This window comes from Malaya genurostris, chromosome 1 (assembly GCF_030247185.1).
Source record: "Malaya genurostris strain Urasoe2022 chromosome 1, Malgen_1.1, whole genome shotgun sequence".
In the NCBI taxonomy this organism is placed as follows: domain Eukaryota; kingdom Metazoa; phylum Arthropoda; class Insecta; order Diptera; family Culicidae; genus Malaya; species Malaya genurostris.
Window position 1 is genome coordinate 70909747 of NC_080570.1, and position 11776 is coordinate 70921522.

The 11776-nt window shown below is 35.6% G+C and overlaps 1 protein-coding gene across 1 annotated transcript; it reads right to left on the bottom strand.

Moving 5' to 3' along the window:
* Window positions 1–3817: 3817 nt before the first annotated feature.
* Window positions 3818–4844, bottom strand: LOC131437832 (chymotrypsin-1-like). The gene is made up of 3 exons (XM_058607483.1): window positions 4749–4844; window positions 4264–4688; window positions 3818–4206 (listed from the first exon to the last, which is right to left on the bottom strand). Exons 1-3 carry the CDS (start codon window positions 4813–4815, stop codon window positions 3907–3909), a joined length of 792 nt encoding a protein of 263 aa, XP_058463466.1. The 5' UTR covers window positions 4816–4844; the 3' UTR covers window positions 3818–3906.
* Window positions 4845–11776: the final 6932 nt, after the last annotated feature.

Consider the following 11776-nt stretch of genomic DNA (forward strand, 5'->3'; position numbering starts at 1 on the left):
AAGTTTGTCTTAATCAATCAATTTCCATCTCTGAGAAAACGACTCGAATTCCATCCTTTATTACCGGTGCTTCCGGACTATTAAAACGGTCAGCAACTAACAAGACATTGAAATAGCTTTGAACTCAGTATACTAACAACATATATCAAACTAACAAGACACGGCAGTTTGAAATTCACACTCTTCATCCTATACCTACAGAACCGGAAGTTGGACCAGAAATAATTTCACCTCTATGTCCGGTACTTCCGAAACCGGAAACCGGGGCCCGGCATAGCTGAAGTGAGTCTATATAGTCATCAACCAGCGAGACTGGTGAACTAGAAGAGTTTACTGGCTAGATTGAAGAAATGAATTGTCCATTACATTTTCATTTATAAAAGCACAAGTATAATATACCTTGTAATTCCGGAACCGAAAGTTGGATCCGGATGAAACTGAAAAAGTGTATGGAATCATATGATCGATTTAAATCGAACCAGCCATCAAGAAGAAAAGTTATATTTTCGTCTATTTCTCATTAACATTTCATAAGAAATCGATGCAAGTTCCGATAGAGTTTTGACAATCTACTTCCAGAGTCGGAACGCGGAGACCGTCACAGTCGTATAAAGTTTTTCAGCCATCAAATAGCCAGTCCTACAAGTTCAAATAGATATAAAATCTCCTTTGAAATTTTCGTACTTATCTGTGTCGTAAATTTTATGGCGATTAGACATTCTGACCAACATATAATACGTTCAGCGAAAAAACTATTCTATCAAATGCTGATTGTAAAGACAAAGACTATGCACTATTTCAGTTGAGTTAATTAAATGAAAACTAAACCAAACAAAATGCTGTGCTGCTGTTACTGCTGTATAATTAATTCAAGTTAAATGCGAAGTAATACGCAACGCACAGTGAGGAAAAAACGATCAAAAACGATCAAAAACGCGACTTTGCTCAATAATTTTATAAAAACATGAGCAAATATTTTCAAAATTAGTATTTCTTATGCAAATTTTTCTGTAGAATCGATTTATGATAGTTAGAAGATCCGCAAAATTCATTATCATGCCCGTTTTGCTTCAATTCCTCTTTTTTCTGACTTTATTTTGAAAACTAACTGTGAAACTCACGAAAAAATTTTAATTCCACCAATCGGAATGTATTCCTGACATGCTCATAAGTTAGATAAATGGATTGTTCTTAATAAGATTGACCGCAAACAACTGTATTCTGTTTTACCCCCAGTCATCCTCTTCCGTGAATTTACAGAAAAAAAAGTTCTACTGATCGGTGTTTGGACCAATTTTGGTTCTATGTTTCGCATATAACCTCAAATAATAATTTACAGATAGTGTTCATGATCGCATGCTTCGTGCTACATCGTTTTACCCCAATTTTCCGACAAATATAATTTCATGTTGAATTCAGATTTACAATCCCGAAGCAGATCCAATATGACCTACCAATATTGGTTCATATTACGTGCAAAACATCTGTGATCCAATTAAACACAATGGGAATGACAGTACTAGCCTGTTTAACCCGTTTTACCCCAATTTATTTCATAGGTCGTATTTCTGGTTAAACTTTCTTTCGCATACCGAAAGCAGGCTGATTGCGGTTGATGGAAATCGATTGATATTACGAAGAAAGACCTGAAAATTGGATTACAAATGAATTCAATGTGGAGCAAAATCTTAAAACTCAGTTAAAGGATAAATTGGGGTAAAACGGTATAACAAGATTCGTGCGATCATTGAATTCAATTGTAATCCTATTTTCAGGTCTTTCTTCGTAATATCAATCGATTTTCATCAACCGCAATCAGCCTGCTTTCTTTATGCGAGAGAAAGTTTAACCAGAAATACGACTTTTGATATAAATTGGGGTAAAACGAGTTAAACAGGCTAGTACTGTCACTCCCATTGTGTTTAATTGGATCACAGATGTTTTGAACGTATTATGAACCAATATTGATAGATCGCATTGGATCTGCTTTTGGATTGTAGATCATATTTCAACAGAATATTATAACTAGAAAATAAATGGGGTAAAACGGTGCAACGAGTCTTCTGCTGTCAATAAAACTACTTGCAATCGGTTTGTTAGACTTTTTTACATCGGAAACACTCTATTCGCTCTTCTGCAAGTTCTTCGGTTTCATGTTATATAGTTAAGTTTGAATACAATGCATTATAAAAAGGGAACTTGGGGTAAAATGAACATGAGAGCGTTTCGTGCGGTCCTTCTAAATACATGGAATCGATTTTACTGACCATTTTACACCGAAAAAGTGCATTGTGGTCAGCTGTATCGTGCCTCCAAAAAAATCGTCGCGTTTTTGGTCCATTTTTCCCCACTGTGCAACGTAATAGAACATGCTGTGTTATTGAATTTTTATTTTTGTTATTGTTCTCAATATAATCATTTGTAATCACAGCCGATGAATTCGGTTGTATTTTGAGAACGTTGTAAGTTTTCGTTCTCTTTTCGCTCTCCTATACATGTTATACAAAATTGAACAAAGCACGCTGTGCGCTTTGTTAGTAAAGGCGGAGGAGTTTTCTTCTTCCGTACCACGTATCCATGCGTACCAATTTTGCATCGTCATTTTGTATGACACTTTGAAAGTTTTGACACCCTATATTTTCAGAAGCGGAAGTCGGATCTGGATGAAATTGCACAATATCTTTTAAATCAATGATAGCGTCAATTTGAATCGAGATTTGTAAAAATCGGTTCATCCGTTGCTGAGAAATCGAAGTGAGTTACGTTTTCGGAGTTTTTCTTCACTATTATCGGTGCTTTCGGAACTGGAGACTAGTATTAACGAAGTAGGTTTATGTATCCAACAACTAACAAGTCTACGATGGGCTGGGCATGTCATAAGGATGTCGGACGACAGCCCAGTGAAAATGGTTCTTGAATCCAATCCGGCTGGTACAAGAAGAAGAGGAGCGCAGCGAGCAAGATGGATCGATCAAATGGAGGGTGATCTCAGAAGCATCCGTGCCTTGAGTGGCTGGCGACGAGCAGCCATGAACCGAGTAATGTGGAGACGTATGCTTGATACATCAAAGGACACCCAGGATTATAGCTATTAGGTAAGGTAAGGTAACTAACAAGATCTGCTAACTAGACGAATTAACCAGTAAGTTTTATAAAAAACTTACACCTCAATTCTCCATCACTTGTGAAAAAATCTCGTGAAATTGAAAATATTTCACTTATCGCGCTGTAATACCAGAACTGGAAGTCGGATCCGGATTGACTTTGCGGGGACTTTTCAAAGAATTTCAACACCTGTTATTTACATTGTAGTTTGAGAAAATCGGGTAAGATATTTCAGAGAAAATTAAGTGCGCATTTTCTTATAAATTTTCGCATTTTACCTTGTAATTCCGGAGCCGGAAGTTGTATTCGAAAAAGCTCAGGAACTTTGTATGAGATAATTATACCTTTTATCTGAGTTTTAGTTAGTGAGAATCGGTTTAGCTATCTCTGAGAAAATTTAGTGCATTTATTTTTTTTTACGCATATCATCCTGTAATTCCAGAACCGGGAGTCGTATTCACAAAAATCCAGGAACTTTGTTTGGAATTCAAGTTCATGAGTATCGGGAAAAAGGTAAAGGTAAACATACACAGTGCTTGCATAGATTTTCATTAAGAGGCAAAACGGATGAAATCGTCAGAACTGACTAAACACTTTTCAAAATTGTATAGATCTTAAATACCGAACATGTTCACGTCTGATAAATAGGTTCTAGGTTACCGCGTCCAGAATTAAAAGGGAATCATTACACTACTAGGTCGATTAAAACAGGTTTTGGTAAATAATAAATTTAAAAGAATAATTATTAATTCTTTTTAAACAAGTGAATATTCATCAACAGAGATTAACAGGACTCCTAGTTTAAACCATGGTGTGCACTAAAATCCAGGCCCTGTGATTCGAAATCCTAGCGTAGACATCTGGCATGCCTAAACCACAGGGAATGCCCCACGAGATAACTCCTACTAATTCCTCGCCGCTTACCAGGGGTCCTCCAGCATCACCAAGGCAGCTGCCCTGACCTTCAGGGCTGAGAGTGCAAAGGGTATTATCAGCTAAGCGCTCTGTGTAAGGGTCAGTGAACGCAGCTTGACATGCATCTTGCGTGATTACCTCAACTTCTAAATAACGTAGAACATCGGGAGTGTTATTATCTGAAATCTAGGGCAACGAAATCATGTAATTCTATCACATTAATATTATAGTAAAATTGCATACCGTTTCACGACCAAACCCGGATACAGTCACATTTTCCTCAGCTTCCACATATTCTTGTTTCATTGCAATAGGTTGAATAGACTCGTTGAATAGGAAAGTGTTCACCACTTGAACAACGGCCACATCATTCGCGTAAACATCTATGCTAAAGTTTGGATGGGTTATAACTCGACTTACACGGCTTAGGACTCCTCCCTCAGTCAGGCGATTACTTCCAACGAATACGCGTAAATCCTGAGCAGTCAGTCCAGCAACACAAGCTGCCGATGTGACAACCCAGCGTTTGTTCAAAATAGTTGCACCGCAGAAATATAATCCTTCTGGGGTTAACAACGCAGCTTGATAAGGAAACTGATTTACGGTCGCTTCCAAACCACCAGCAATACGTCCACGCCCCTCATCATCTACCGGTTTTGTTATAACATCTAAGGAACGAATTATTATATTCAATTCAATCACTGCACATTAATGTGTCACATACTCACTTCGCAAAGAAGCAGCAGATACTGCTGCAAGGAGCACAAACAGAATTAATCCCGTAATTTTAAGCATTTCGAATATTCAACCATGCGAACGATACATCAACTAATTAGATGAAACATTGTTGATGCTGATTTTATAGTGTCTCGAAATATGAACCGGAAAACACCTGCAAGGTATTGATTAAATCGGTTTGTCGTCGTTTGATAGCAGTAAATACATTGTATTCATATGATTCGTCACTTTTTGGGCGCCACGAACAATGTCACTGGATTACTGTTATCAACTGAAGTTACCGGTTTATGATTCTTGTAATGCTTACCCTATCGATATACAGTATCGCTCTGTTACTTCAGCTCATTTCAATTCTTCTCTTATAATCAGCGCCTTACTACTAACGATTACTGTATAGTTTCAACTAAGAAATGCTTTTAACCTTGACTAAATTTAGAAACAATTAAGATCAAGATTAAAGTAGGCTTGTTCACTAGAAAAAGACCCCTTTTTCGATAATTTGTTAGTAGGAAATTTAAATTCATGTTTCTAAAAGCTAGATATAAAATTTCTAGCGATCTACAATTGGATTAGGGATGTAGTTCGAAATTCCCATTGCTGACATTTCCGGTTACGGAAATACATGATCGAAGACGTGGCGTAGCCGTCAAACCGCACTTTTTGCGTTTCTCATAAAGAGAAGGATATCCAATCACAGAGACTCAACTTCCGATTCCGGGGTAACTGAGTAAGTGTGTTTAAATTCTCAAACCATCACATAGAACGACGATGCAAAAAACGGACACATTTTTATTTTTATTCAAGATTCGATTTTTTTAGAAACCCCTTTAAATTATTTATGAACATGTGTATTAAAACAGCTTTTTGTCTTTCTCATATAGTAAGGCTATGCAATCACTGTGTCTGTGTATATGTGTATGTATGTATGTATGTATTTATGTAACAAAATATGCACTCACTTTTCTCGGAGATGGCAGAAACGATTTTCACAAACTAAGATTCAAATGAAAGGTCTCATGGCCCCATAGCCTGCTATTGAATTTCATCACGATCCAACTTCCGGTTCCAGAGATATAGGATGATATGCACCAAAAAATGGATAAAATATGCACTTACTTTTTTGAGAGATGGCTGAACCGATTTTCACAAACTAAGATTCAAATAATAGGCCTTATAGTCCCATAACTTGGTATTGAATTTCATTTGGATCTGACTTCCGACTTCCGGAGTTACAGAATAATATGTGAAAATTAGAGAAAAAGTAAGCATTCATTTTTCTCTGAAACCGCTCAAACGATTTTCACAAACTAAGATTCAATTGAAAGGTCTTATAGTTTCCTAGCAATTTTTAGAACATTTTTTCCAGATTTGACTTTCGGTTACGGAACTAAAGCGTGATAAGTGGAAAATTACCAATTTCATAAGTATTTTTTCACGAATATGGTACAAAACAGATGCAAATCCCATACAACTGTCTGAAACATTTTTCTAGTTTGCAGAGCTTGTTAGTTTGTTGGTATAAAAGAATAATTCGGCACTACTTGTCCCCTCTTTTCTTGTTCCGGAAGCACCGAAAGTGGTGCATAAAAACTTAAAAAATAGAACTCACTTCGATTTCTCTGCGAGGCTTGAACCGATTTTCACATATCTTGATTTGAATTTAAGCTCATATTATCTATAAAGCTACTGTGAAATTTCATCCGGATCCGACTTCCGGTTCCGCAGTTACAGGGCGATGAGTGTCAAAGTTTAAAATCGCCGTATAGAACGACAATACGTACCACACCGAAAGAAAAAGAAAACACAAAACGAACGATGCGTGCTTTGTTCTATTTCGTACACGCCATGAAGAAATCGAAACAGTTACGGATGTCTGCTACTAGTGTGTAATATTGGTAAAAGACGGTGTTGCGGTTGATAAAAATTATAGCTTTTTTATGATCAGTACGACCGAAAGAATAAACGAATGTCAATGAGTTCAAATTTATTTGAAAAAATATGAAATTTTCACATCCGGTAGTGCAGTAATACCGTGCCGGTGGTGTAATGATGTCAATAATAATAAGAAAAATAATAATCCTACTACATGTTTTATGCTGTTGATTCATGCTGTTTAGCTTGACTTACATATGCAAAAGTAATAGAAACGCAGGTTCGCTTCGTTTGTTAGATTTCGTTTAATTAGTTTAATCGAAATAGAGCATGAGACAGTAGGTCTAGGTTTAATTAGGTTCAAAACTGTTCCAATTATTGGGTCATATTTTTTGCTGGCAAACAAACCAACTTCGGTTATATTGGTCATCTGAATCCGGTTCCGAAAGAATTGAATATGATGATCAAAAACTGCAACCAGGATCTCACTCAGTTTCCTTCAAGATGACCAAATCAATTTTCACAAACTTATAGGTTCAAAGGAAAAGTCTTACAGCTTCATACGGAGTTCCTAAATTTGTTGTGGATACTACTTCCGGATCCGGAACTACAGGATAAACAGGATTTGTAGAGTTTGTTAGATTAAGTCCGAACAAACTTTCCTATTTCTATTCAATGAACAGTTGTTTTTGCGAATTCCACAGCAATATTTTTGATGTTATGAGTAATATGAGAAAGGCATCATTACACCACTAGGTGGATTAAAACAGGTTTTCCAATATTTTATTGAGCCCAATTGCTATTCATTATTAGACAGTCACAAAAAAGATCCCTGATAAAAAATAGATTTCCGTATTAATGTCTTGGCGTAGAATTATCTGTAAATAAATATTTTCTTACCTTTACTTAAGGGGTTACACCACTGTAGAAAAAAAAGAGAAGGACTTTTTTGGGTAATTATTTTGGGACTTTCTACATGTCTAGAGTACAACAACCCACAAGACTTGTGATAATGCGATAGATTTTGAGAGATGGTCCGAAATAGCTCCCTCCTTACTCTGATTCTTATAGAACGGAAAACATCTTATTAATTTTTAAGTCACTGAGGAGGTTTTATGCCTGCTGGAGAGAGAGATTGCCAAGTTTCATCTCCATCGGGCTTTTCCCTGCTCCCAAAAAAATAAACAAAATAAACAAAAAAAAGTCATGTTAGTTGATGACCATACAAACTTACTCCAGCCAAACATGTACGCGAAGTGCGCTTGCGTTTTATAAGTCCTAAATTAGTGCGTGCGGGATCCATGTCTCTCACCTGCAGAATCTTGCCCAACTATGGCAAGCTTTCCAAGTAGCAAATGTAACTTATTGAACTTTCAAGATGTTTTACAATTGATTTAGAAATGTTATTTATGTTAGATATGTTTAGAAATATATATTAAAATTGGATTTGCAACTTATCACTGTTAAGTTTCACAATACTACCGAAAAAATCACTGTAGAACAACTTTAAGTACATCTAAAACAATTGTGCAGTAAATCACCAACTAGTTAATGCTTCACTAGAAGCTCTACAAAAAATTTTACATCGTCATGTAAAACGGGAGTAACTATAACAATTGTGCAACTTATCAAAAACTTTCCAAACGGCTGTCATAATTGTACCGGGCACAATATACGTCAAAAGTGCTATATATCTCTTATGGAAGAAAAATGAGTGAAATGATTGATGCTCTCCGCAAGGCAAAAAATGCTAAGCCGAATTGATAACGTTGTTTTAAAAAACATATTTCTGCAGAGTCCGCATTGTTTTTGCTGCCTCATGAATTTTTAGATCAGTGTGTGCAGTTTTCTTCAGTTTTAGAACAACATTGATATAAAATTCAAAACTTGCAAAAAAGTTGTGCAAGATTTATCTGTTTGAATTGAACGCAAAACTTGCAGACATGAGATTATTATCATAAAAGTTGAAGGAATACAGCGTTATATACGCAATGAAAACAAAAATCAATCAGATAATTTGTATTCGGTTTTCATCTCGCAAAAAAAAGCAGAGCTGACATCACTTTTCAAAAATATTGAACGAAAAGTTAATTTCATCATAGTTACTCCCATAGTTATTTATTACCGCTTGTGCAACTTGTTTTTGCAACTCCAGCACACGGCCTTGTCAAAATAATACCTGCAGTGGGTATCACAAGAGTCGGGCCCGCTAAGATGAATGACAATACTGTATTTTTGTTTAGTTCAACTAGAAAATTCAAACTAACAAAAAAAAAAAACAAAAAGGTAGAGAATTTATTTCCGAAATATTAACATGTTAATGTTTCCTGTTATTTAGATCATATATGTCATTACTTTGGGTGAACCATTTTCTATTCAACTCACTGTTACCATCGATGTCATACTGGAAAATATTCAAGAAAAATTCATTTCGAGATTTTTCAGGATTAATTACACATTAGTTTGATCAAAATTGTCTGAGAATTTTAAAGAATGTTTGAATTCTCGTATTTTAAACACTCGTATTTTAAAGACTGTTATTTTCACAGTAATTGGTGCACAATCAGTAAAACACGTTAATTCAAAGGCGCTTGAAAATTTCGGCCGTACGAATATATGTTTCACCATAAAAATGCAGTTCGTTGTCGACTTTTCAATTACAAAACACAAAAGATCAATTATTCAATATGTAGGATTATCACTTTTTATGTGCAGATTATTTTACAAGATCCAAGTTTGTGTTAAGAGCCGTTGTATTGAAAATCAAATGTGAAACTTATTCATTCGAAATAAAGTTGGCATGTTTTTGTAGACGTCATTATATTTCTTGTTTACATTCCGTAGTAGTTCTCACAAGTTTCACAATTGATTTTTCGCTGATTTTATTACTGCCTTTGTGATGTGATCGAGGCATGAGTTTTTGTATCAGTTGCACAATCGTTGTGAATAAATGTTCGTAATAACGGATGAACTTAAAAATATGTTGCACAACACAGAAAAATTGCGCTTATTCCATAACACAACAGTTACTAGAATAGTGATATAAACTAACTTGATAAATTGCACAATCAGTAGAAAAATACAGGACAGCAACTTAACATGCTACTTGGGTTGCGCACTTTCTCTTTCTGGTCATCCAGTAAAATTTTATGTATTATTATTGTTATTATTATTATTATTGTCGTTTATTTTTAGCTGGTTTTAACCTCCACTATCCCACGGTGTAGTCTACAGGATAAACAGACCCATAATATTCATAGAACATTTTTTTGTTTCTGATTTTGATTTTTGCCCCCCTCTGGGTACGTGCCTCATCAATCAGTCATTATTCATTGTGAAATGTTGGAGAATTGTCGATAGGACCTTATAATTAGAAATAAAAAGTTAACATTGAGTAATTGCCTTTTGCGCTTATGACATTAGGAAAGGTTCGGCTTCATTTAAAAAACATATTACGAATAAATACAACAAATAAGAAACTATTAAAATGTACCCAACTGTATCAAATCCGACATAACAGATCGGCTGAAAAGTTCGTATCGTTTCTATGAGAGGGCGCCACTAGAATTAAATCCATACCATTTTCAGTTAGTACCAACCTTCAAAAGATACGTGTATAAATTTGACAGCTGTCTGATTATTAGTTTGTGAGATATTGCATTTTGAGTGAAGCTACTTTTGTTATTGTGAAAAAAATGGAAAAAAAGGAATTTCGTGTGTTGATGAAACACTACTTTTTGATGAAAAAAAGTGCCGCCGATACCAAAAAATGGCTTGATGAGTGTTATCCAGACCCTGCACCGGGCGAAGCAACAATTCGTAAGTGGTTTGCAAAATTTCGTACTGGTCATATGAGCACCGAAGACGATGAACGCAGTGGACGTCCAAAAGAGGCTGTTACCGATGAAAACGTAAAAAAAATCCACAAAATGATTTTCAATGACCGTAAAGTGAAGTTGATCGAGATAGCTGACACCCTAAAGATATCAAAGGAACGTGTTGGACATATTATTCAAGAATATTTGAATATGAGAAAGCTTTGTGCAAAATGGGTGCCGCGTGAGCTCACAATCGATCAAAAACAACAACGAATTGATGTTTCTGAGCAGTGTTTGGAACTGTTATATCGAAATAAAACCGATTTTTTTCGTCGATATATAACAATGGACGAAACATGGCTCCATCACTTCACTCCGGAGTCCAATCGACAGTCAGCTGAGTGGACTGCACGCGATGATGAAGAGGTAATCGCTGAAACTGAGGCCTATTTTGAGGCAAAGGACAAATCGTACTACAAAAATGGTATCGAAAAGTTGGAAGATCGCTATAATCGCTGTATCGCCTCTGATGGCAATTATGTTGAATAATAAAAACGAATTTTGGCAAAAATATGTGTGTTTCTATTAAACGATACGAACTTTTCAGCCGAACTGTTAAGTAGAAAAGAATAACAAATATTGTAACCGTTTAAGAAAAATGTCTTTTTACCTTTTTTAAATACATATAAAAAATTCTCTCAAACTTTGGAAATTTTTTCCGAGGTTCGGAGGCCCAAGTGTCGTGTACCAATCGATTCAGCTCGACGACCTGAGCAAATGTTCGAGTGTGTGTGTGTGTGTCTGTATGTCAGCCAAAACGCTATGGTTTTTGTTCTTTGATCTGTTGTTTATTTTTTGAGTTATACAAAGTTGTATGGCGAAATTTGCAGTTTCTGGCAATATCTGTCTTAGTTGACCTCAAAAATAAAACAGATTCCAAATTATAGATATCTCGTTGCAATACGTATCTAACAAGCCATAGTTTGTTGAAACACGTCCATTTTTAACGGAGTCATTGGCATTTTTGTGGAAGTGATTTTTCTACTTTATCCTAGTAGAAGGAGTTTGGAGTGTTCATAATAAAGCATGTTCGAATGCAATGTAAAAAACGATTTTAAAAACGCACTTGAAAAACTGTGTACAGCACTTTTAAGACTAAAGACTGTCCCAGAAAGTATGGACGCACTTTGATTTCGCTGTAAATAATTCACAAGTGTTAGATATTCAAATTCTATTCGATATACTGATAATATTAGACTACAACAACAGAATATTATTCTCAACATTTGCTACTTAGCCATTGTAGACTAGCTGGCGCACCTTCTTGC

Coding starts and splice junctions, on each gene's coding strand:
- LOC131437832 (XM_058607483.1), bottom strand. CDS start 4,815: ATGCTTAAAATTACGGGATTAATTCTGTTTGTGCTCCTTGCAGCAGTA. Junction 4,689..4,748: donor ATCTGCTGCTTCTTTGCGAA/GTGAGTATGTGA, acceptor TTCGTTCCTTAG/ATGTTATAACAAAACCGGTA. Junction 4,207..4,263: donor CCGGGTTTGGTCGTGAAACG/GTATGCAATTTT, acceptor TCGTTGCCCTAG/ATTTCAGATAATAACACTCC.